Source organism: Taudactylus pleione, unplaced genomic scaffold (genome assembly GCF_031769625.1).
Source record: "Taudactylus pleione unplaced genomic scaffold, aTauple2 ptg000459l, whole genome shotgun sequence".
NCBI classification, from domain to species: Eukaryota; Metazoa; Chordata; class Amphibia; order Anura; family Myobatrachidae; genus Taudactylus; species Taudactylus pleione.
This window is the reverse complement of record NW_028284861.1, coordinates 423,519-451,467: the sequence shown is the minus strand read 5'-3', so window position 1 is coordinate 451,467 and position 27,949 is coordinate 423,519. Positions and strand designations below refer to the sequence as shown.

General features: G+C 43.9%; 1 protein-coding gene across 1 annotated transcript in view; it reads right to left on the bottom strand.

The window, feature by feature from the left end:
* LOC148504720 (uncharacterized) overlaps positions 1–27,949 on the bottom strand; it is an 84,117-nt gene that overhangs the window by 49,050 nt on the left and 7,118 nt on the right. Inside the window, exons 2-8 of the mRNA XM_088448584.1 lie at positions 26,864–27,013; positions 24,447–24,638; positions 23,914–23,992; positions 23,714–23,805; positions 23,183–23,579; positions 18,910–19,660; positions 18,739–18,764 (exon numbers count right to left, since the gene is read on the bottom strand). Of these exons, the coding sequence (XP_088304710.1) occupies positions 18,739–18,764; positions 18,910–19,660; positions 23,183–23,579; positions 23,714–23,805; positions 23,914–23,992; positions 24,447–24,638; positions 26,864–26,941 (1,615 nt within the window). The 5' untranslated portion in view covers positions 26,942–27,013. The remainder of the gene's footprint in view (positions 1–18,738; positions 18,765–18,909; positions 19,661–23,182; positions 23,580–23,713; positions 23,806–23,913; positions 23,993–24,446; positions 24,639–26,863; positions 27,014–27,949) is intronic.

The following is a 27,949-nucleotide window of genomic DNA, read 5'->3' as shown; positions in this document are numbered from 1 at the left end:
CTAGTAAAATAGCCTCAGGGGGGGTCCCCATGTATGCGGCAGGTGTTTTCTAGAATGCAGGTGGTTGCGGCAGAGGCATTTTTGAAGAATTAAAAAAAAAAAAACATTTTAGGGACTTAAAAATAAGCCTGCACCCATTTCCATGTACCCCAAATTTGATGGGACTAGTTTTTTACCCCCCCAAAAAAATAAATGCTATACTTCACCACTTCTTCACAGGCACATTTATGCACCTGCCGTGGCTATTTAAAAACCCTGATTACCTTCAGCAGATCAAATCGGGGCTACCCATAGTGATCCCCCATGTCTGACCATCTTTTGGGGGGTGACAGGCTGATTTCTCCAAAACTGACAGGACTTTACGATACTTACCTTTCCGCCGGGTCCCGTTTTTGCCGGACCCTAATTGAATACGGGGATAAGCGGGCACGCGCCCGCCCGATACTTTATTGCTGCAAAAAACGGCAATGATGGCGAAAAGTCCGACCTCGGACTATTCGCCTCAAATTGAATATGGCCCTAAAACTGCATGGACAGAGGGAAATTTTCCCATAAGTCCCTGCAGCATCGTGTAACTCTGCTCAGTCTCCGTGACTGCTTTCCGATGACCGGCGACAGATAAGTCCAACTAGAGTATTTTTAAACCTTCAGAAAGTGATTAACATGTGTATAAAGGCTTTTTAATAGCCTGTACATATGTATATTTCTGTGCGATTATATTAAAGATTTATATAAATGTAAATTCTTACAGCACATAAATATACATGTATACAGGCTAGTTTAAAGCCTATATACACATGTAAATCACTTTTGGGAGGCTGGAGATCTACTTACCCAGTCGGTGGTCTCAGCAAGCAAGGATGGAGACTGTTCCCTACTGCATGACTGAGCATGTGCAGAAGAAAAAAACAAAAGGTATATTATTTTTTGGAATACTGAAAACAATGCCTTCTATAACATGGCTGGGACAGCGTGTTTCCGCAACTGCTGTCCCTGCAGGGAAAATTGTTGAATAGCAACAACAAATTATTTTAAAAAAACACGGTGTTGTTGCCCTATAAATATCCGGCCAACATCATCACTCTAGTTGAATAGACCCCTTATATTAAAATATTATTAATACCACACCAACGCTGAAGACATAGGGTTTTTTAAATAGGGACAAGAGTGGCTCTTTATACAAACCCATATTATTGGTTGTGGAAGAGTAATCCCTATTTCAGTGTAACACACTCCTATAGGGATTACTCTTGCGCTACATCAATTCAGTGCATGCTAAAGCTGCTGATGTCCTTGTTATGGGCCAAAGTGTTGTCTGACGTTTGTGTATTTCCCCTTTTAAGTGTCAGTCTTTCCTTTGCCTCATTGTATTCTTTTTAATTTTTTTTCCTTTTGATAGTTTTGCATAATTTTTTTTTATTTTTTATTATGCATTGATTTAGTAGCAGCGTAACATGCAGTGCCACCCTAGACTCTGAGGCTATATCCGTCCTTAATCTTTTGCTACCGCCTATTTATCTGAGTATTGGCACTGCATGTTACGCTGCTATTAAATCAATGCAGAATCTAAAAATAACAAATCAACTTTTGCCCTACTATCCAAAAAAAATAAAAAATAGGGACTAGAAATTAGACAAAGGAAAGACTGACACTTACTTAAAAGGGAAATACACAAACGTATGGCAACATTTTGGTCCATAACAAGGACAACAGTTCTGGCATGCACTGATTAATGCAACGCAAGACTAATCCTATAGGAGTGTGTTACACTGAAATAGGGATTACTCTTCCACAACCATTAATATGTTGTATATTGTATAAAGAGCCACTGTTGTCCCTATTTAGAAAACCCTGTTTATTCAGGGTTTATGTCCATCCAAATTAACTATCTAAAAATCTTTTATACAGTCCCAAAGTAAAAAGTATCACATCGTATTTATTCAAAGTTGTCCCTAGTTTTGCCATATTTTTTTTTTATTAATTATTTTCATCTTTATTTTATCCTGCAGTGATATTGTAGCGGCGTAAAATAAAGATGAAAAGTTGCACTAATTTAAAAAAAATAGGAACTACAGTGACTGTGATTATATCCTGACACTTTCAAGTTTGGTAATGCACAAGGAATTTTTTTGTTCGTAATTCTGGTTAAAAATGTATTTATTTAAATATTGAATATACACCCCATAACCATTTGTGGGATTTATTGTAGTGACCTGTTCAAAGATTTTTTCCATAAATTTGCTTTTTATTTATTGGTTGTTTAATCTGTATGGTTGTAATAAAATTTAATTTTATTTACAGCCCAGCAGGACAGAAGACATCCCTTCATCACAAGAAGAGCCAACGGCAGCAAGTGAAAAGCCATCAAAGAAGCCAAGGAAGATCCGCTTCAGTGAGACAGGAAACAGCGCGCTCATCGATGGAATCTACAAGCATTATGACAAGATTTTCGGTCATCGTGCTCAAAACACATCGGTCAGGGAAAAAAGGAAGATCTGGGGTGAGGTTGCTTCGAAGGTCACCGCATCCTCTGGAAGACATCGAGATGCCGACGTGTCAAGAAGAGGTACACCGACTGCAAGAGACAAGCCGAGGAAAAGATGAAAAACCATTGAGAGCGTGGAGAGGAACCAGAGGAGGACCACCTTTGACCATTCGATGGCTTCCATGGGAGGAGAAGATCCGGGACCATATGAATCCCATTATGGTTGCCGGCGTACAAGGATTACTGGACAGACATGATCCAGCAACACATGTTCTAGAGGGTAAGAAAACATTTAATTTTAAAGTTTAAATTTAACTTTCACAATATGTTTAATTTTTTCTTAATTTGATTTTTAGACCAACCATCTTCAGCGCCACCCACACAGAAGATCGACATCTGACAGACAGAGGGAATCGACTTTGACATTGGGAACTATCAGACGGACAGCAGATGGTAAACTAATCTGCATTTTTTTTACATAATGATCTCTGTCTAAATTGTTTTATTGCTTTAGTTTAAAATCTGAGTGACTTTTTTCTCTTTTAAAAATTTTTTTTTTACATTTTAGAATCTACAACAACACAAAGACCACCAAAGAGCAAGGTGGCAGCGAGAAGAAAGGAGAAAACCACCATGATCCAGCCTACAGTCTGGCATGAAGAGGAGCCAAATCTGCCATTGCTCCCCCGCATCGGTTTGGAATCTCCAGGACCAAGATTGGAAGGTAATATATAATCTTGTCTTTTACCTCGAGACAGAGTATTCAGATGACCTCCCACCCTATATATCGGTACCCCTAATTCTTTTAGCAATCATCTTCTCATCCCTAGCGGAATGTACTGATGTGACCGGAGGTGGCAAGGCCGACCGGTTACAATCCTGATCATGGAATGCTGGCAAAGGATTTAAGACAGGCGTCAAGATCCGGGATCCCGATCGTTGTGGACTGGGTAAGTATGTACTTAGCCCAGGGATGGGGGAGTTAGGTTTAGGGCAACCCGGGGGGACTTAGGGTTAGGCAACCCCTGGGGAGGGTTAGGCTAGGGTAAGGGGGGGTTAGGCACTAGGGGGGGAAGTTAGGGTTAGGCACCCCCCTGGGAGGCTTAAGTTTAGAGAAGGGGGGTTAGGCATTAACAAGGGGAGGTTAGGTTTAGGCACTAGGGGGGGAGCTTAGGGTTATGCACCCCTAAAGGTGGGTTAGGGGGGAGAGGGGAGGGTTAGGGGTACTTACCTCCACTGTCAAGATTCTCTCCTGCCGGGCTAGCCTTGTTGGGATTTGAACTGGTGGTTAAACATCCGCCGGTAATACATTCCATTCCATCCCTAGCATAGTGCTGCATGTTTTTATTCATCGCTTCTCCAGATCTCTAATGCAGGTGAAGTGATTGGGATAAGCGATAGAAGACCAAACGGTAGCTCAAGTTATATGTTTTGGCACATAGGTATAGAATTTAACATTTATAATTAGTTATTTATGAAGTTTTTTAATAACAGACAGCAGGACTCCTGATCCAGTAGAAGACACACCAGCATTGGTGGAAGAACCTGGAAGACTACAAACAGAGGAAGATTTGGGAATAGGGAAGCCAGAATGCAGAGAACAGCGAGGTTAGTTTGTTTTATTGTTTAACAAATCAATAAATCTTTTACAGAAGGCCCAGGGGGTATATTACAAAACAATGGTAAGTAGATACTAGATTTACATGCAGAATGTGTTTTTATTTTATTTTTTATTTTTCTTTCGTTATGGAAGAAGGACCATTGACCAGCACTGGAGGAGCATCAGGAACTGGACCGGATCTTCTGCGACCTCAACATGATGAAGATGATGATGATGATGTTGACGTGGCAGAAGACACACCGAGAAGACCAGGAACAGTTGGTAATTGTTTTTATCTATATTTTTCATTTATTTGTTTAAATATGAAACATTTTCCTGTTTAAACAAATTTTTGCCGAAATTGCAGTAAATGTTTACTATAATAGGAATGTTAAAATATTATCTTTGTACAAGTATTTTAGGGTAATCCATAGGTATTTAGTGAAAATTGAGAGTGCGCATGCGAATGACGAGATGTTGTCAGCATCCCACCGTGCGTGATGCTGACAGTCCGAATACCGGTGAGGAAAATCCTTTCAAACAGGATCCCAGCACCAATATCCAGACCTTCAGCATCCCAAAGGTAAGAATCAGGTTGTTAGGTGTTTGGTTACCTTAAGCTTGTGGGGTTTGGTTTCAGGGGGAGCCTTAAGGTTAGGCACCGTGGAGGGGGTCTTAGGTTTAGGGTCTGGGGAGGGGGCGGTTAATTGTGGAAACTAGGAATGAGGGGTTAGGCTTAGACACCAGGGAGGGGTAGTGTAGGTGTTGGGAAAATAGTTATCTTTATTTTCTATAGGTGTCGTGAATTTGGCTTTGGGGATGTTGCTGTCGGCATTTTGAGCAGCTGCATCATCACAGTCTGAATTTGTCAATCAAACACGCACACGACCACAAATTTCTGTACTACGGCCTATATATATAATTAGACATTCATCTTTTATTTTAAGTCGAATAATTTCAAGCTGTAGCAGAAGTTCAAAGAGGACTCCCAGCGGCACAGGTCCAGAATATTACAGACATGAACCAGGACATGGATGATCATCAGAACAGCTTCAGAGACACCGTGGACAGAAGACTGGAGCAAATGGACAGATCCATTGGAAGAGTACTACACCTAGTACAAGAAGAACAGACACAGAGAAGACTCGAAAACTAGGAAACAAGGGAGACCATGAAATCCATCAACGAACAGCTGAAGATCATGAACTCCACACTCAATAGACTCGTGGAGAATACCGAATGTCAAGCGTCAAGTCAGACACAGATCGCCACCAGCAACAGCCTGATCGCCACATCCCTCCAGCAGATCTCTAGCAACATGATGCTCATCCTAAGACCCCAGCGGACCTCACCACTTCAAGGGCCCTATGCACATGCTCCTCATCATGCCTGGTATGGCCCAGAGGCCCAACCTTTGCCACAGTATCAAGCAGGATACATCTACCAACCGGTAGCACCGCCCTCAAGTCCTACACCAGAACCACCAGCACCAAGCAGAAGAAGAGAGGAGCGTTAACCATGAATATTCAATGTAGTTCACAGTTACCAGAAGAATGGAGTATCCACAAGAAGAGCCCCCTTGAGGATTCATCGTGGGAGTCATTTCAAATGGTGATATTGTTCCTTTTATTTTTTTCTATAAATGTTTTGAATTAACATGTATACATTTTTCCAAAACAATCTAGGTACACTAAAGGGAGTTAGGGCTTTAGGTAATACATATGTGTGTATGGGTAGATGATGAACGCTCCCTTTTTTAGGCAAAATCATGGGCCTTAAGCGAGCATTCTGAGCCCACTGTTTTTTATTTTTTTACAATGTATATTGTGTATATTATTTATGTTAAACAAATGAACTCACCCTTTTTAATTTTTTTGAGCCCTTTTAGGACAAATCCTGCCATAGTTATCAAGATTGGAAGAAGAATGGAGCGGTCATAACCTTGGTGAGTTGACATGCATAATTGCACAGTGTAAGGCTTATGTAAAATATACAGATTTACACTATGCTGGTGATTCATATACAATACACTGGATCAATTTTACAATAGTTAAGGTGTACTGTTTAGGTATCACTATGCTTATTACCATTTTATACTTTAACACTATTGTTTCTCTAACTTAGCCCACACGACTCCACAGTTAGTGTTTTCTATGGTCTCCTAGAAAGTGCACAGGTGTAGTCATGAGTTCATGCCATTAATATACACAATGTACATGGTGAGCAAGATATATTTTCTGTGTGATTTGTCTGGAGACCTGGAAAACATGCACTGTTTGGAGTTATGACGACAAAGTAATGTGACCCTGAATTTCACACACACACATATGTTTGCTGATAAAGTCCAATTCACCACATTAACACAATTGTATTCCATTTTAACACACCTAAACAACCACAAAATTGTAAACTAGTCTTGAAGCCGGGGGACGATATACCGACGGCCACCTTCTCAAAAGCTTAATCCCGGCAAGGGATTTAACATAGGCGACGATATATCCGACTCCTATGTTAATCCTGAAGCCCACCATCCTGATCACCCGCGATGGGAAAATATTACAATTAGCCCTTGCATGGGGGTAGGTTTAGGTACACCCAGGGGGGGGACTAAGGGTTAGGCACCCCCCATGGGGAAGGTTAGGCTAGGAAAAGGATAAGGGTGCGGAGAGGGGAGGTTAGGTTTAGGCACCCCTGGGTGGAGATCAGGGTTAGGCAATATGGATGATGGAAAGTTAGGGTTAGGGATACCTTATATACTTACCTTGTCGGCATTTTCACTGGTCTTCCTTCCGGCGTCTGTATAACATCCGCCGGGATTACATCCGGAGGTATATTATACCAATTCCTATACATTGATGATTGGTTGCAATGTTGAACTCAACTATGCAAGTTGTAACACAGTGCTTGTTTTGGTCATGGAGCAGGAGGTGTCATATATCTCCTGGTGCATTTGCAAAACAGCCAGGATCTTATTGCCTTACTGCCTGTGAGTAGCTTTACAAATTGCGTTCCTACCATTTCCTTGGCCTAATTTTTTATTTTTATTTTTTATGTTAGGGTTAACCTGTACATAAACACATGTTGCTGATATGGTTGTACACTCACTACTTTGTAAACAAATGTTTGATAATAAAAAAAATATACAAAAAATAATTTACTTCTATTTTATTTTACAGGCAAATTCCTTTATCATCAATAAAAGCTTGAAAAAAGAAGATTACAGATCAAGCACAGATTTGTTGCTGAAAAAGAAAAATATTTTATATATTACAATCTACTTATTATTATTTTTTTTCATTTTTATGTTTTGTAAAAAATAAGAGTTTTAATTTCACCATTAATTGTCTGTTTTTTATTTTTAGTGAGATAAGTGTTAATGCATTTCTTAATTTTAGTGTTTTTGTTTGGAATATTTTAGATTAAGGTAGGTTAGGTAGAAGCATAGGACTTGTAGTTATAGTGGTTGTGGTAACCACTATTTCAGCAAGATATATCCTTGGTTTCTACAAATTAAGGCCCTGATTCAGAGCCGGACGCTCTGACCAGAGCGCTCGCTCTGAATCAGGGCCCACCTCCATTAATATGGAGCGTCCTCCTGGACGCTCGTATAGCTGTGGGTCACCACCCACAGCATATACGAGCGTGCAGGATGATGGTCGCGATGGTCTTGACCATCGCGACCATCGAAACTGCGAGCAAAAGCCTGCGGTTGAGTTTTTCAACCGCAAGGCCAGGAGTGATTTTGGCTCTATCAGAGCCAAAATCACTCCCACTGACATCACTAGTGATGTCAGTGGGGCCGGCTTCAGACAGTAGGCGTTCCCTTGGGAACGCCTCCGTCTGGCAGGCGCGCCCCCGGCACCCCCACCAAAGGGGGCGTGCTGTCAGTCAACATCGACAGCACGCCCCCTTTGATGAGACACTCCGAGCGAAGGAAAGTCCTTCGCTCGTCGCGTCTCGCGCATGCGCACGACAGAGCTCCCTCCATCGTGCGCATGCGCAGTGCGGACCATCGATCCACTTGCGAGCGGACAGCCGCTCGCGAGTGGGTCTGAATGAGGGCCTAAGTGTATAAGTACCAACCTGGTGTCCTCTTTTACTGCGTTGCCATGGGGAAGATGCTTTACTACTCCCTGCTGTACATTGTGAAAGGTAAGGTTAAAGCACCGTACACACGTAGCAATGACAACGATCTGATTGTTGTCAGATCGTCCTGCATGTGTTCATCCAAACACAGCAACAACCCCCCAATAACTGTAACAATCAACAATCTTGGGTCCCTATAGTAAACAGGCTAACCTGGTCGATATCGACCAGGTATACCTGCTTGCACGGGCAACGGCAGTTGATCGCTAACGACCGTCTGTTGGTCGTTTGGAGGGGCCAGAACCTGTCAGATTTTAACGATAGAATAGTTATCGTTACAATCTGACAGTTTATCGTACCGTGTGTACCCAGCATAAGTCTCCACCTGGTTCTGTTGTACTGTTAACAAGTGGAAGGGCGAGCACCTATGTGGACATTGTGTATGTGTGTGTATATATACACACACACACACACACACACACAATGCCCACCTAGGTACCCTGCTTTCCACAGGTCAATAGTACAACAAGCCCAGGTATGTACATTGTGTATGTGTAATATATATAAATATATATATATATATACACACACACACATTGTACATACCTGGGCATGTTGTACTATTGACCAGTGGAATGCAGGGCACCTAGGTAGGCATTGTGCGTGTGTTTGTGTATATATATATATATATATATATATATTGTAACACAGTTAGGTTAGGGGGTCCCTCTCCTGGGTAGAGGACTCCTTCCTTACACACACACACAGCAGCAGGGAAGCAGCACACTAGTCTGGATGCGAGTACAAGCTGGTCGGCGCCAGTCTTTATTGTACAATGTCAGAAACATAAAGAAAACATAAATATAAATCCTAGCCCTGTCGGGGCACTAACTTCACAGGTAGTTCCCTCACTACCAGAACCTGGCAGGGCCTAATGCTCTCGCCAGCAACAAAAGCACAGCACAACACTCATGGTTAGGTATCCAAGTGTCTCTGAGCAAACTCCCTGCCTGCTCTCCCAGGTGAGACACTCAGCCCTAAACACACTAGGCTTATATTGGCCACTCTCAGGTGGAAACCCCAACAACCTGTTACCAGGCTGCGAGAACCAAAACCTGGAGTGGCCGTGGGTGGAGCCCTCCCTCTCCTCTCACCCACAACCCCCAGGTCCCAAACCGGCTTTTCAAAAAGCCGAAACTCAAGCCTGCTACACTGCAGACTTTCTCCTGGGGGTTTAAAACACAAAAGACAGTAATCTGGGACAAATGTACCTGCCACAGACCACTTTACCAGTGATCCTATCACATATCCCCCCCCTTTGTTTCGACCTGTGGGGCGGAACAACTGAAGCCCCCAAACAATGAACGCGTGACAACGCGTCAGCATTGGCCAGCTGGCTTCCTGGCCTGTGTTCCACTGAAAATTTTAAAGTTTGTAACGCCAAGAACCATCTTGTAATTCTCGCATTACTGTCCTTATTTTCAGACAGCCACTTCAGAGGGGCATGATCAGTGATCAATTTGAACTTTTTTCCGACCAAGTAGTACCTGAGAGCCTCTAACGCCCACTTTATGGCCAACGCCTCCTTCTCCACTGTGGCATAGTTTCTCTCATGTACATTCAACTTTCTGCTAAGATAGAAAATATTGTGTTCCTCACCCTCCTTGTTCTGGGACAGGACCGCTCCTATACCTACTTCTGATGCATCGTACTATGAATTCCCTTTCAAAATTAGGAGTCATCAGGACTGGTTGGGAACACAACGCTACTTTCAACTCCTGAAAAGCTTTCTCTGCCTCAGGACTCCATTCTACCATGACTTTTTGTTTGCCTTTGGTCAGGTCAGTCAGTGGGACTGCCATGGTGGCAAAGTTGGGTATAAACCTCCTGTAGTACCCCGTAATTCCCAAGAAGGCTCTCACCTGCTTCTTATTCAGAGGCCGTGGCCAGTTTTGTATGGCATCAACTTTATTGAGCTGAGGCTTTATCAGGCCTCTGCCAATGGTGTATCCCAGATATTTTACTTCCTCCATGCCTAGACAACACTTTTTTGGGTTGGCTGTCAAACCTGCCTTATAGATGGAGTCCAACACTGCTTGTACCCTGGGTAAGTGAGACTGCTAATCAGGACTATGAACGACCACGTCATCCAGATAAGCAGCCGCATACCGTCTATGGGACCTTAGAATCCTGTCCATCATTCTTTGGAAGGTAGCAGGTGCCCCATGTAGCCCGAAGGGCAACATCTTGTACTGAAACAAGCCCTCTGGCGCTGAAAAAGCTGTCTTTTGTTTGGCGCTCTTGGTTAACGGTACTTGCCAATACCCTTTGGTTAGGTCAAGAGTGGTTAAATACCTTGCCGTCCCTAGTCTCTCAATCAGTTCATCCACTCTTGGCATCGGGTAGGCATCGAATTTTGAAACACTGTTCAACTTTCGGAAGTCATTGCAGAAACGCACACTCCCGTCGGGCTTTGGAATCAACACAATGGGACTTGACCATTCACTATGTGATTCTTCAATAACCCCTAACTCTAGCATATTTTTAATTTCTTTCGACACCGATTCTCTTTGTGCTTCTGGTAACCTATAGGGCTTTAGATTAACTTTAACCCCTGGGTCAGTGATGATGTCATGTTTAATGACCAAGGTTTTCCCAGGTACGTCAGAGAACAGCACCCTATTTCTAATCAGAAACTCCTTGACCTCTTGTTGTTGAATTGCCGACAGGGTTTTTGCCACTGTCACTTCGGGAACTAAGGGCCCTGGACTTACTGGAGGGTCTGGGACGGCCGACAGTACCGTTCTATCTTTCCAGGGCTTTAACAGATTTATATGGTATATCTGTTCCGGCTTTCTTTTCCCCGGCTGGTAAACTTTGTAATTGACCTGCCCCATTCTTTCTAAGATTTCAAAGGGCCCTTGCCATTTAGCCAAAAGTTTATTTTCCACAGTGGGAACCAATACTAACACTCTGTCCCCAGGAGCAAAGCTACGTAACCAAGCATTGCGGTTGTATACCCTCTGCTGTGCCTGTTGAGCCTGTTCCAGGTGCTCTCTCACTATCGGCACTACCGCAGCAATTCTCTCCTGCATTTGAGAAACATACTCAATCACCGTTTTGTAAGGACTAGACTGCCCCTCCCATGTCTCTTTGGCAATGTCTAGTAACCCCCTTGGGTGTCTCCCATACAACAAGTCGAAGGGCGAAAACCTGGTGGAGGACTGGGGAACTTCTCTTATGGCCAACAATAAATACGGCAATAAGTAGTCCCAATCCCTACCATCCTTGTCGACCACTTTCCTAAGCATGTGTTTTAACGTCTTGTTAAACCTCTCGACCAGCCCATCGGTTTGGGGGTGATAAACCGAAGTTCTTAACTGTTCGATTTTGAACAGGCGGCATAACTCTTTCATGACTTTGGACATAAACGGTGTACCCTGGTCAGTTAGTATCTCCTTAGGTATACCCAGCCTGCTAAAGACATGAACTAGCTCTCTGGCAATGGTCTTGGTTGACGTATTGCGCAACGGGATCGCTTCCGGGTACCTGGTAGCGTAATCCATTAGGACCAGAATATACTGGTGTCCCCTGGCAGACTTCATTAAGGGTCCAACCAAATCCATCGCTATTCTTTCAAACGGCACCTCTATGATAGGCAATGGAACTAGTGGACCCTTAAAATGTGGCCTGGGAGCATGATACTGACACTCAGGGCAGGATGCGCAAAAGTCAGATACCTCTTTATGAAGCCCGGGCCAGAAAAACCTCTGCATTATTCGCTCAGTGGTTTTCTCTACCCCTAGATGGCCTGCCGTTATATGACCATGGGCCAGATCCAACACTGTTCTTCTGTAGGCTTTGGGAACTATTAGTTGTTCCACAACTTCTTCCCCCTTCTTAGTCACCTGATATAACAAATCCTGACACATTGCCATGTGGGGATAGGACAAAGGACTATCAGGGTCTACGGGTTTACCATCAACTACTTTTACATTCTCCCTGGCTTTTACCAAAGTAGGGTCATTCAACTGCTCCACGGCAAAGACCTCTCTTCTGACCTCTAAATCAGGCAGACGATCACCTGGCCCAACATAATATCGAGTATCCCCATGTATGCAGGTCACACTAACAGTTTTCCCTGTATGCCTCAAGGGGTTCACCAGCTCAGCTTTTATAAGTGTCACCAAGCTACCAGAGTCTAACAGTGCCTCTACTCGGTTGCCATCTACAGTGAGTACACACATGTGCTTATCAGTCTCAGCCTGCCGGTCAGCCGTACAGGCTATCTGTGCAAAGAAAGACCCCCTGCGGTAGACATGAGCAGTATCACATTGCATAGGTTCAGTTGTAAGTGCACAATTAGCGGCAATATGGCAGAAGCCACCACATCGGAAACACTGAGTCATATTAATGTCTAGTCGTTTACGGGGCAAGAACCTTCCCGGCCTGGCAGGCCTGTCTCCAGGTTCTACACCCTCAGTCTTAGGTACATTCCACCGCCCAGCACCCTTCTCCCCTGGAACAGTCTTACCAGTGTCTCTGGGAGTTCGCCGGTGCGCCATCGGGGCTCGTGGGGCATACTCATCAGCTCCTCAGCCGCCACGTACTCTCCACCAGCTCGACCAACTGGTCCGCGGACTTAGGGTCTGCATGGCTCACCCACTTGCGCAGAGTCACAGGTAATGATCGCAGGTACCGGTCCATCATGACCCTTTCCACGATCTGTGGTCCCGTCAGCGTCTCGGGCTGTAGCCATTTTGAGGACAGATGGACGAGGTCATGCATCTGTGAACGTGGAGGCTTGTCCTTATGGAACTCCCAGTGGTGGACCCGTTGGGCACGAATAAAGGTGGTGACTCCCAAGCGAGTTAGGATCTCCTGTTTTAGTTTTTTATAGTCCTTGGCATCAGTCGAAATATGCTTTTGTGGCTCCCCAGACAAAAAAGGTGCCACCAGACTTGCCCACTGCTCCTGGGGCCAACTCTCCCTTTCGGCCGTTCTTTCAAATGCGGCGAGATAGGCCTCCACATCATCGCCCGAAGTCATCTTTTGGAGGAAGTGACTGGCTCGTACGGAGTGAGTGGTGGTGGGAGGACCAGTATTAACATCTCTGGGCCGGGTGACCAGGTGCTGTACCACCTCTTTTATGGCCTGGCTGTTTTCCGCTAAGGCCTGGCGGTTTTCCGCTAAGGCCTGGCGGGTTTACTCAACGGCGACCTGTTGAAGTCTGTTAGATTCCTGCTGAATTTTGTTTGTCTCCTGCTGAGCTGCTGTAGCTTGGAGCAAGGCCCTAATAATGTCCTCCATTTTGTCCAGGGGTGTAGGTTGGAAGCTGAACCTTGCCTCTCTGAGCATTGGCTGATGCCTCCTCTATGGGACTCCAAGGACACAGTGTTATTTCCACACTCACAAATTGGGTGTCTGTCCCTTTAATTTTTAAATGGAAAGTTTTCCTCTTGCTGCAACTTCAGTGTGTGTGGGTGCCCGCATTCTCCACCATATTGTGACACAGTTAGGTTAGGGGGTCCCTCTCCTGGGTAGAGGACTCCTTCCTTACACACACACACAGCAGCAGGGAAGCAGCACACCAGTCTGGATGCAAGTACAAGCTGGTCGGCGCCAGTCTTTATTGTACAATGTCAGAAACATAAAGAAAACATAAATATAAATCCTAGCCCTGTCGGGGCACTAACTTCACAGGTAGTTCCCTCACTACCAGAACCTGGCAGGGCCTAATGCCCTCGCCAGCAACAAAAGCACAGCACAACACTCACAGTTAGGTATCCAAGTGTCTCTGAGCAAACTCCCTGCCTGCTCTCCCAGGTGAGACACTCAGCCCTAAACACACTAGGCTTATATTGGCCACTCTCAGGTGGAAACCCTAACAACCTGTTACCAGGCTGCGAGAACCAAAACCTGGAGTGGCCGTGGGTGGAGCCCTCCCTCTCCTCTCACCCACAACCCCCAGGTCCCAAACCGGCTTTTCAAAAAGCCGAAACTCAAACCTGCTTCACTGCAGACTTTCTCCTGGGGGTTTAAAACACATAATGACAGGAATCTGGGACAAATGTACCTGCCACAGACCACTTTACCAGTGATCCTATCACAATATATATATATATATATATACACACACATACACACACACACACACACGTACACACATTCTACTGGTCAATAGTACAACATGCCCAGGTATGTACATTGTGTGCGTGTATCTATATCTGTATGTACATATATATATATATATATATATATATATATATACACAGTATATTAGTTCGGAGCCTACAGCAGTGTCCCCCCTTCTCACCCCTCAGGCAAAGTCTACCTGCTCAACCCCCTGCAGCACCCAATTACCAGTAACTCTGCCCATCATACATTAGTGTTCCCCCATCGTAAACCTTTTACCAAAACACACTCCCATGCACACAGTAGTGTCCCCTCCATCAAACCCCCTAACTCACATCAGCACCACCTCTTCTCACCCCCCTAGCACTAATCACCCCCCCCACTTTTCAGCTAGCACACATACGGTTGTTCCATTAACATTTATAACTGCTGCCAGATTTCGTTCCAAAAAATATATATTATTAAATAAAACAGAAATTGCCAGCAAACATACACATATTTTAGTAAAAAACAAAACATGAGTAGGTAAATATATTAATGTTTCTGAAGGGTACATATATATACTATAAGAGGTCAATGTGTGTGTGTGTGTATATATATATATATATATATATATATATATATACACACACACACACATACAAATAGACACACATAAAAATACTATTTCAAGTCACAATACTATGAACTTGTGTCTCCACGTTTCATGAAAAAACCACAAACACATGTACCTATATACACAAATGTAAAGATATATATATATATATATATATATATATACACACACACACACACACACACACACACATATAATTATCCATATATATATACAATTTGGGGTGATATAAAAAATTTTCACCTGACGCACTTTTTGCCTACATCGTGTGCTTTATGCAGACGAAAAATTATCACCTGCGCCCCCGCTTTTCCCCTTAGTCAATTGCAAAGGACGCAAAAACGTCAGCCGGCAAATTCAGACCAGGCGAAAAATTGCAGAAATGTGGAGGTCTGGACCCCCTGAAAAGCTGCACTAACATAGGGGATCACTATAGGGATGTACTAGTACCCCTAATAAAGCTATTATGGGCACTTAAGTTCTCTCATTTGATTCCTATTAGCGACTTTGCATAAGTGGTGAAGAATAACATTATTATTTTTAGGAGAAACTAACTAGTCCCAGCAAATTAGGGGTACTTTAAAATGGGTGCTAGAATATTTTAGTCGCTAAAGTGTACTTTTAAAAAGCATAAATAATGCAGCTGTTGCAAACACCTGCAATCCCATAAACACCTGGCCCATACTTGGGGACCACCCAGAAGCCTATTTATAATTCTCCCCCAAATTGGTATTTTTGGGCGCCAAAAATACAAGTACCTTTTTGGGGTGATCTTAATTTTTTTTGGACACATTTCCCTTTAAGGGGCTGTCCCAAGGGTGCACAGGGGTTTCCAGACATTTGCACCTCAAAACCGCAAATCTGCATTTCTATCTGCCTGCTAATCAGCAGTGAATCTTTTTCACCTATTACATTGAGAAAAAAAAATGCTTATTAAAATAAACACTATTCAGTATATTAAAATACTATTAGTAACGTTTAACACATGAAAAAAAAATTTTTTCTTTCTTTTTGTTTTCTCCACCCTGCATGTGAAGATAAAAAAACAGGCGAAAAATACTTTGAAATCGGCGATACTTTTTCACCTGTTTTTAATTGAATACCGAATAGGCAAAATCTCATTATTTCCTATGTGGAACGGTTGACCAGGCGAAAAATCAAACTGGCGAAAAGTTTTCGCCAAAAACACGCAAAAACGGCTTTTCACTCCAAATTTAATATGGGCCCGTGTATCTGTTATTTGAACAGTAAAGTAGAAAGTTCTACAAATTATGTCATGGCCTCCTCAGTCACCTGATCTCAATCCCTGCCTCCTCAGTCACCTGATCTCAATCCCTGCCTTCTCAGTCACCTGATCTTAATTCCTGCCACCTAAATCACCTGATCTCAATCCCTGCCTCTTCAGTCACCTGATCTTAATTATTGCCTCCTTAGTCACCTGATCTCAGTCAATGCCCCCTCAATCACCTGATCTCAATCCCTGCCTCCTCAGTCACCTGATCTCAATCCCTGCCTCCTTAGTCACCTGATCTCAGTCAATGCCCCCTCAGTCACCTGATCTCAGTCAATGCCCCCTCAATCACCTGATCTCAATCCCTGCCTCTAAGAAACTCTGGGATGAATTAGACATAAAAGTTAGTGGAATGGTTCCAAAAAATACTGAGAACTTATGGGAATGTCTGAATGAGTCCCGGGAAGGCGTAATTTACCAAACTTTAGAAAAGTTGGTGTCTCGAATGCCCAATCATGTGAAGCAGTGACACACGCCAAAGGAAGACACATTGATGAAACTCAAATTTAATGTGAAATTTGTTATACTATATAATTATAAATAATTGTTAATGTTTAGCTACAATATCACGTTTTATCTTTTATCTTATCATTTATTTTCTGTGGCCAAAGACTTTTGCAAGCTAGTACATTTATATATAATATATACGCAAATGATGGCACTCACCAGACTAATATGTGAAGCATAACAGTGCATTTATTGTTCAAACATAAACCAAAATCACATGTACATATCATGCCCCCAATGTTTCCATCCCACCCGGGGGCTTTGTCACGGCAGTGACATCAGAATACACTATCAATGTTGCATAGGTTCAGCAGAGCACTGGAAAATACAGATGTGTCCAGGTTCATTGTGGCTGATCGCGCCACAAACGTGCACCATGCTATTCCCTGCGCCAGCATACATTATGGTACACTATGGAGCGATCGCAGTGTGTACCATTTATTTCTATGGTGGCGCGCTTGCATGCTCATCTCCGATCATGGGAGTGCGCCTTGCGCTATGCCTAGCACGATTCACCACTCCATTGGGCACATCTGTTCAGAGCAGTCTCCCTGGCCCCGACTGGTGCAGAATCTCTTCTCTTTATATATATATATACACACACATATATATATATATACACACATACACAGTGGTGGAAGTGGGGTGGTATGACATTCTGCCGCTTCATATTTGTCACAGAAGAGAATGTACCGGTGCTGGGATAGAATATGGGATCACAGCCCTGGAACAGCAGTGGCAGTCTGGAGATGTGTCCTGCTGGGACACATCTCGATTGGTGGTGGCGCTGGCAAGGAGCTGGGAGCATCGGGAAAGCACTGGGTGACCGGCCAAAGGCGGCTTGCAGACTGCCAGCCAATGAGAAGCTGCCAAATGGCAGCTTTTTATTGGCTCACTGTCGGCACTGGTTTTAAAAAGCCTCCTCTTTTGATTGGCAGCCTGAGCCGGTCCACGAGGTGGGATTTGCTGACGGTCCTGACTTTAAACTGCACAGCAGCTGGGACACAATGCTCCCGGTTTTGTTTCAGCATAGAGAGGTCAGAGGAATCAGAGAGAGAGGGGAGGGCGTAAGAGGGAATCAGAGCGGCAGGGGATGAGATTGGTAGGCAGTTAGTGGTGTAGGGTGTGAGAGGGAATCAGTTAGTGAGAAGGGCAAGGGGTAATAAGAGGGAAGCAGGCAGGCAGAGGGAAGTATGTGGCGTGAGAGGTGCGATGGAAGCAGGGGCTGAAAGAGGGGCGAAAGATTTAATTCTCCATAACCCCCAACCTCTAAATTCTCGAAATTAGGGTCCTGGTGACGGCGGAGTGCACTGGAAACAACTTTAAACAAGGGAGCCTGTTCTGGACCTTCCACTGGATGGATTTGGATGACATCACATAATTTGGATTAAAACTTCACAGACTGGTAAGTTTGGACCCCAAATGACATACTAGGGGGTTTAGAATCCCGGTCGGAACTCCCGTTGGTGTACGCTGGGCAGAACTTTGACTCAGGGAGCCTGTTCTGGGTCTGCCACTGGAAGGATTTGGATGACATCACATAATAAAACTTTTATATACATACTAGCTGAATGGTACATGCAGTATATACACACACACATATGGATAAACAAAAAGGTTGAAAATCAGATGAGTGAAGTCATGCAGAGGATTATAACATATCTAGGTGGTCGGTAGTACCAGTTGAAGGGGTTCTTGTCTATCCAGATCACCTCCTGAGAGCATAGATGGCGAAATCTGTCACTGCCCCTGGGAGTGTTCATATTCAATATTGTACATTTTAATGCATCTTTACTAAGCAAAATAAAAATTATTTATTATCATTTAAATTTCCTTAATGTTGTACATCCTCTTTTTATATTAATGACACACATCCCACTTATCTGCAGGTGGATAACTTCAAATGTTAAAATACTGTGTGATTGGAGGGTTGCTATCTTTTATTGTATCATCTCACAGAAATGCTCTTCTCCTGTGTGACAGCTGATGTGTAACAAGGTTTAATTTATGTGTAAAACATTTCCCACACTCGGAGCATAGAATGCTCTCTCACCTGTCGATGTCTCTTATGTGTAACAAGATCTGATTTCCGTGTACTATATTTCCCACACTCTTGAAATGGCCTCTCACCTGTGTGACTTCTCTGATGTCTAACAAGTTGTGATTTCCGTGTAAATTACTTCCCACACTCTGGAAATGGAAATGACCTCTCACCTGTGTGACTTCTCTGATGTCTTACAAGTTGTGATTTCTGTATAAAACATTTCCCACAATCAGAGCATGGAAATGGTTTCTCACCTGTATGTCTTCTCTGATGTCTAAAAAGTTCTGATTTCATTGTAAAACATTTCCCACACTCAGTACATGAAAATGGTTTCTCGCCTGTGTGACGTCTCTGATGTGAAACAAGATCTGATTTCTGTGTAAAACATTTCCCACACTCAGAACATGGAAATGGTTTCTCACCTGTGTGACTTCTCTGATGTGCAACAATAGATGATTTTCGTGTAAAATATTTCCCACACACAGAACATGGAAATGGTTTCTCTCCTGTGTGACATTTCCAATGTGTAACAAGATGTGATTTGTTTGTAAAACATTTCCCACACTCAGAACATGGAAATGGTTTCTCACCTGTGTGATTTCTCTGATGTATAACAAGAGCTGATTTCTGTGTAAAACATTTCCCACACACAGAACAGGGAAATATTTTAATAGGTGTATAAGCTGCACTACGTGTAACAACAATTGGGTTATCTGGAGAACATTGGTAACAATTACAGGGATCAGATGATATAGCTGCACTGGAAGGTACTGGATGAAAGTTTAGTGTAACGGGATTATCTCCGGGAGATTCCTGTGTGATGTTATCTTCCATTTTAATATCTGTAGACAAGATAGGATCTCCCGACAAGTCATTTCTGCTTGTGCGTCCATCTGCTGGAAATACAATAACTGTATAATTATTACTCACAGCACTTTATATAGCACAGACACACTGAGAAGCACTTTATATAGCACAAACACACTGAGAAGCACTTTATATAGCACAGACATACTGAGCAGCACTTTATATAGCACAGACACACTGAGAAGCACTTTATATAGCACAAACACACTGAGAAGCACTTTATATAGCACAGACATACTGAGAAGCACTTTATATAGCACAGACACACTGAGAAGCACGTTATATAGCACAGACATACTGAGAAGCATGTTATATAGCACAGACATACTGAGAAGCACGTTATATAGCACAGACACACTGAGAAGCACTTTATATAGCATAGACACACTGAGAAGCACGTTATATAGCACAGACATACTGAGAAGCACTTTATATAGCTCAGACACACTGAGAAGCACTTTATATAGCACAGACATACTGAGAAGCACTTTATATAGCACAGACACACTGAGAAGCACTTTATATAGCACAGACACACTGAGAGGCACTTTATATAGCACAGACATACTGAGAAGTACTTTATATAGCACAGACACACTGAGAAGCACGTTATATAGCACAGACACACTGAGAAGCACTTTATATAGCACAGACACACTGAGAGGCACGTTATATAGCACAGACATACTGAGAAGCACGTTATATAGCACAGACACACTGAGAAGCATGTTATATAGCACAGACACACTGAGAAGCACGTTATATAGCACAGACATACTGAGAAGCACGTTATATAGCACAGACACACTGAGAGGCACTTTATATAGCACAGACATACTGAGAAGTACTTTATATAGCACAGACATACTGAAAAGTACTTTATATAGCACAGACATACTGAGAAGTACTTTATATAGCACAGACATACTGAGAAGCACTTTATATAGCTCAGACATACTGAGAAGCTCTTTATATAGCACAGACACACTGAGAAGCACTTTATATAGCACAGACACACTGAGAAGCACTTTATATAGCACAGACACACTGAGAAGCACTTTATATAGCACAGACACACTGAGAAGCACTTTATATAGCAGACATACTAAGAAGCACTTTATATAGCAGACATACCGAGAAGCACGTTATATAGCACAGACACACTGAGAAGCACTTTATATAGCACAGACACACTGAGAAGCACTTTATATAGCAGACATACCGAGAAGCACGTTATATAGCACAGACATACTGAGAAGCACTTTATATAGCAGACACACTGAGCAGCACTTTATATAGCACAGACATACTGAGAATCACTTTATATAGCACAGACATACTGAGAAGAGCTTTACAAACAATATTTAGTCATTCACATCAGTCCCTGCCCCAGTGGAGCTTACAATCTATATTCCCTACCACATGGACACACATATAAAACACACTAGGGTTAACTTGTGTTAGAAGCCAATAAAAAATACTAGTATGATTTTTGGAGGGTTGGAGCAAAAACATACAAACTACACACAGCACCATAGCTTGGAATTGAACTCATGACTTTAGTGTGAAATTACAGCAATGCTAACCACTACACCACCGTGTAACTATTATGAATGAAGTTGTTTAGTTGTTTAATTCGCGGGTAGAAACTATGACCACATTATTACATTTACAAATGTACAATCTACAAATAAGACTATAAATGAACAGATAAACTAATGTCATAGAAACAGCCCCAGGGACAGGCAGATGGCACATCACCACGGGATATCTCCCCCCAACTGCAGACTTTGCTGGGTAACATTCCCTAGCCATCATCACAGAGCAGGAAGCCTCATTAGCCAGTGACGTTGGTGAACCACAATACCCATCTAGACCACCCTCACACATACACACAGGAGACTTGTGGGGTAATTAAAAACAACTGCATCCACACTACACAAAGTTCCCCAGGTGGATATATATGTAGCAAAAGCAGTCTCTATATGGTCCTCTGGTCATCCTCAGGGAGAGTATTCCCACCAGAGCCATGTTACTAACAGGGTAATGAGTCACTGTATATAACCGCTGAGAGGGAAGGAGAGCGATAGGACAGAGCAACACAGAATGATGGTGGCACAGAGCGGGGGAGGCAGCAGGACAGGGTAGGGGAATGGTGCAGGGCACAGACACAGCAAACATAGGAAGAAAGCAGAAGACAGAGCAGGATACAGAGACAAGTCAGCAGATAAAGCACACAGTTCATCCAAGCACAGAGTCTGGAGGGAGCCATTGTGCAATGACAGGTGTCATTAGCTCTGTGTGTGTGTGAGAAGGTGGAGTTCATGTGACGTGTGTTGTAATGTGCACTATACAGCATGTTTAGGCTGGTAACACACAGTAACATGATGTGAGGAAGAGAGCAGGAGTATAATAGAGGTTGGTAGCTCCTGATGTATGAGATACACCAGAGAGTGTGGGGAGGAGACTGGTCAGATCTCTGGGCTGGTAACACACAGTGACACGATGTGAGGAAGAGAGCAGGAGTATAATAGGGGCTGATGGCTCCTGATGTATGAGATACACCAGAGAGTGTGGGGAGGAGACTGGTCAGATCTCTGGGCTGGTAACACACAGTGACATGATGTGAGGGGGAGAGCAGGAGTATAATAGGGGCTGATGGCTCCTGATGTATGAGATACACCAGAGAGTGTGGGGAGGAGACTGGTCAGATCTCTGGGCTGGTAACACACAGTGAGGATGTGAGGGGAGAGCAGGAGTATAATAGGGGCTGATGGCTCCTGATGTATGAGATACATCAGAGAGTGTGGGGAGGAGACTGGTCAGATCTCTGGGCTGGTAACACAGAGTGACATGATGTGAGGGGGAGAGCAGGAGTATAATAGGGGCTGATGGTTCCTGATGTATGAGATACACCAGAGAGTGTGGGGAGGAGACTGGTCAGATCTCTGGGCTGGTAACACACAGTTACATGATGTGAGGAGGGAGAGCAGGAGTATAATAGGGGCTGATGGCTCCTGATGTATGATATACACCAGAGAGTGTGGGGAGGAGACTGGTCAGATCTCTGGGCTGGTAACACACAGTGACATGATGTTAGGGGGAGAGAAGGAGTATAATAGGGGCTGATGGCTCCTGATGTATGAGATACACCAGAGAGTGTGGGGAGGAGACTGGTCAGATCTCTGGGCTGGTAACACACAGTGACATGATGTGAGGGGGAGACAAGGAGTACAATAGGGGCTGATGGCTCCTGATGTATGAGATACACCAGAGAGTGTGGGGAGGAGACTGGTCAGAGTATAAAGGGCTGATGGCTGATGATGTATGAGATACACCAGAGAGTGTTTGGAGGAGACTGGTCAGATCTCTGGGCTGACATGATGTGAGGGGAGAAAGTAAAAGTATAATAGGAACTGATGGCTCCTAACTCCACACTGGGCAGATACATTTCTCTCATTAGTTTGTACTGACAGAAAAGAATGTAGCAGTGACTGAGCAAGGAGAATACAGTATGTGACTATTTTAGGTAATAAGTGTTCATTACTCACCTGTGCTGATATCTGTAGAGATTTCCTCATCCGTAAACTGCTGATCACCCATCATATACGTCTCGTCTTCCCCCTCTTTGTCTTCTGCCTTTATATCAGTCACATACGTCACTTCTTCTCCCTCTATATCTTCTCCGTTTATATCAGTCACATACGTCTCTTCTTCTCCCTCTATATCATCTGCCTTATTATCAGTCACATACGTCTCTTCTTCTCCCTCTATATCTTCTGCCTTTATATCAGTCACATACGTCTCTTCTCGCTCTATATCTTCTACTTGTACATCACTGACATGCCTCTCTTCTTCTCCCTCTATATTTTCTACCTTCATATCAGTCACATAAGTCTTTGCTTCTCCTTTTATATAATTTATCTTAATATTAGTTAGATCTTCACCCTAATTAAATCAGAGAAAAAAAATGCATAAAGCCTGATATAATTTTTTGAGATTATATAGAATAATGTGAGTGTATAAAACACACACAGCTGCTCTAGTGATAGTATTTTGGGTAGACCTTCAATCTCAGGTACCTGATGCTCCTGTGGAATCTTGTGATTCTTCTCTGTACAATCCTGGAAATAAAGAGGACGGGGACATCTCTCTGGGGTATTTCTGGGTCCATCTGTAGAAGACACACAATGACTGTACATTGTATTTATGTGATTATCAGATGATGTGTATAGCCCCATACCTGCTCTCCCCTGTAAAATAAATGACATTCTCCTCTTACCCAGTGATGTGAGGGGCTGGTTCTTCTCCATCATCAAATCCTTGTACAGACCATTCTGTTCCTCTATATATTCCCCCTTCTGCATGGGGACATAGATAGTGAAATCCTGACACCTTATAGGAACCTGACACACACATTGATACAGTCATCACCCAGACATATCCCCTGGTGTTACTGTATAATGTCCCATTCCCAGCAGTCACCTCTCTAGTCATCACCCAGACACATCCCCTGGTGTTACTGTATAATGTCCCATTCCCAGCAGTCCTCTCTCCAGTCATCACCCAGACACATCCCCTGGTGTTACTGTACAATGTCCCATTCCCAGCAGTCACCTCTCCAGTCATCACCCAGACACATCCCCTAGTGTTACTGTATCATGTCCCATTCCCAGCAGTCACCTCTCCAGTCATTACCCAGACATATCCCCTGGTGTTACTGTATAATGTCCCATTCCCAGCAGTCACCTCTCTAGTCATCACCCAGACACATCCCCTGGTGTTACTGTATAATGTCCCATTCCCAGCAGTCACCTCTCCAGTCAACAGCTGAATGTTCTTGTTAGTGAGTTCCAGGATCTTCTGGTCATTGTGTCTTTCATGTATCAGTGAGTGAGGTGGAGGCACCATGATGGGGCTCTGGGTCCTGCTGAGTCCTCCTGACACATGAGGACGGCTGCTGGTTTTCTCACACTCACCAGGTGTCTTCTTTACAACTGTGTAACCCTATGTATTGGGGGAGACATCAATGAGACGGTCATTTAAACTCCACCTAACTGGGGGTGCTTATTCAGGTGATAACTGCATAATATACAAGAAGACTATTTCACAATAAAAAGTCTTGTAAAAATCTCCTATTTAGGAAAATGTAGAATATATAGTATCTCCTGCAGCTTTGACATCTGTGTGTCAGTGACAAAAATAAAATAACATACTGCGAGCAATGTACTAAGGCCCTCATTCAGAGCCGTACGCTCTGAGCAGAGCGCACGCTCTGCATGAGGGCCGGGCTCCTTTTTCATGGAGCGTCCTCCTGGACGCTCGTATAGCTGTGGGTCACCACCCACAGGCTATACGAGCGTGCATTTTGATGGCCGCGATGGTCGTGACCATCGCGACCATCGAAATTGCGAGCCGAAGCCTGCGGTTGAGGTTTTCAACTGCAAGCTCCGGAGTGATTTTGGCTCTATCAGAGCCAAAATCACTCCCACTGACATCACTAGTGATGTCAGTGGGCCGGCTTCTGACGGGAGGCGTTCCCGTGGGAACGCCCCCGTCAGGGAGGCACGCCCCCGGCACGCCCACCAAAGGGGGCGTGCTGTCAATCAACATTGACAGCACGCCCCCTTTGATCGGACACAACGAGCGAAGGAAAGTCCTTCGCTCGTCGTGTCTGGCGCATGCGCACGACGGAGCTCCCTCCGTCGTGCGCATGCTCAGTGCAGACCATCGACCCACTTGCGAGCGTACAGCCGCTCGCGAGTGGGTCTGAATCAGGCCCTAAATCCCAACTCAGGGAGGACTGTAGGACTGACACTAAGATCTGAGAGTGGCTCCCTAGATTATTACTATAGATCAGTGACGTGCAGTCAGGTTAGACAGGATTGCATAGCCTTTACTATCATACTCTGTATACTCTAAGTTTTTTATCATTATTATAGTCAAAACTTTGAAGAACATATTATAAATATCTTCTTTGTATCATTCTAATAATTTTTATAGTCAAGACTTTGGAGCAAAGAGTCTATGGCAGGTGAGGCACTGTCTCCCTTGTCAATATTTTCTGCACATCCCTAATCAAAATTCAACAAATTTCCAGCACTATATACTGCTTCAGCTTTGTATAATGCCCAACCTCGGGTTCATATATGTATTTTTAAATCTGCAATAGATATATGTGATGTTACTGTGACACTGCCAGACCCCTGTTACCTCCACAGTCATGTCCCTGTATTATTACTATAGATATAAATGATGTCACTGACACTCCCAGATCCTCTCACCTCCCCAGTCATGTCCCTGTATTATTACTATAGATATAAGTGATGTCACTGTGACACTCCCAGATCCCCTCACCTCCCCAGTCATGTCCCTGTATTATTACTATAGATACAAGTGAAGTCACTGTGACACTCCCAGATCCCCTCACCTCCCCAGTCATGTCCCTGTATTATTACTATAGCTATAAGTGATGTCACTGTGACACTCCCAGATCCCCTCACCTCCCCAGTCATGTCCCTGTATTATTACTATAGATATAAGTGATGTCACTGTGACACTCCCAGATCCCCTCACCTCCCCAGTCATGTCCCTGTATTATTACTATAGATATAAGTGATGTCACTGTGACACTCCCAGATCCCCTCACCTCCCCAGTCATGTCCCTGTATTATTACTATAGATATAAGTGATGTCACTGTGACACTCCCAGATCCCCTCACCTCCCCAGTCATGTCCCTGTATTATTACTATAGATATAAGTGATGTCACTGTGACACTCCCAGATCCCCTCATCTCCCCAGTCATGTCCCTGTATTATTACTATAGATATAAGTGATGTCACTGTGACACTCCCAGACCCTCTCACCTCCCCAGTCATGTCCCTGTATTATTACTATAGATATAAGTGATGTCACTGTGACACTCCCAGATCCCCTCACCTCCCCAGTCATGTCCCTGTATTATTACTATAGATATAAGTGATATCACTGTGACACTCCCAGATCCCCTCACCTCCCCAGTCATGTCCCTGTATTATTACTATAGATATAAGTGATGTCACTGTGACACTCCCAGATCCCCTCACCTCCCCAGTCATGTCCCTGTATTATTACTATAGATATAAGTGATGTCACTGTGACACTCCCAGATCCCCTCACCTCCCCAGTCATGTCCCTGTATTATTACTAAGTATATAAGTGATATCACTGTGACACCCCAGACCCTCTCACCTCCCCAGTCAGAACGTAGATGATCTCCAGGGTGAGATGTAAGATCCTCTCAGTCCTGTGACTCCCGTCCTTGTCCATCCTCAGTGAATCAGTGAGAATACAGAATGTTTCATGTGTAATAAAGACTCTGGTTCCTCGCAGCAAGACTGTCTAGGAATAAATATAATAGACATCACAGAGAACACACATAACACAGTCAGACATGTTACACTGAGTGACCAGTAAGTCTCCCCTTTCCCCCATCCATAGAGCCCTGGTCAGTGCCTGTCAGAGGTTCCTGTGACCCAGCCCCATAAGGCTCCTCAAAGGCCATCACACAACGCTGTACTGTATAAGGTTACACCAATGCTCCTCTCCTGGCCGGGGGTCTTATTCCTCCCAGACGCATATTTGGTGCAATTTGCTCCACGTGAATCTTTAACAAACACATGAATTAGGGATGTTGGGAATTTTATACTTTTGTTTTACATTTATTACAGAAACTGAGAGAATCTGTGACTATACTGAGGTCATACAGGTAACAGGGGTGTGAGGGGAGAGTACACAGGAGAGCAGAAGGGGTGCAGATATGGGGAGAGGGAAAGTAACGTATGAATACAGAGCACACAACAAAGGGTGTAACAGCTGTACAGGCCACTCCCCGATTTCAAAGGGCAGAATGCACCCTGCCCCTGTGGCGGCGCCCTGTTGGCACACCGCTAAAACAACATGCCGGGTGGTGACCCCACCTGCAGACTGCAGTGCCCCTCGGGTGGGAAAAATTGCGGTGCAGTGCTCACCACTGGTGAATATTCACAGAGAAGGGAGAGCTTGGGGGCAGCCTAACTGGGTCCCCAAGAGTGATGAACAGGAGGCGAATCATGCCCCCTTTGCAGGCGAGCGCTCAAGTGCCATACCCCTTGCCGAACCTAGAATGAACACTAATAATACCACATATCAGTGAGTGCTGGAAGCAGTTATTCCCCCTCATATATCACTATACAGTCCCATTCCCCCATATATACTAATAATACCACATATCTGTGAGTGCTGGAAGCTGTTATTCTCCCTCATATATCACTGTACAGTCCCTTATCCCCTATATAA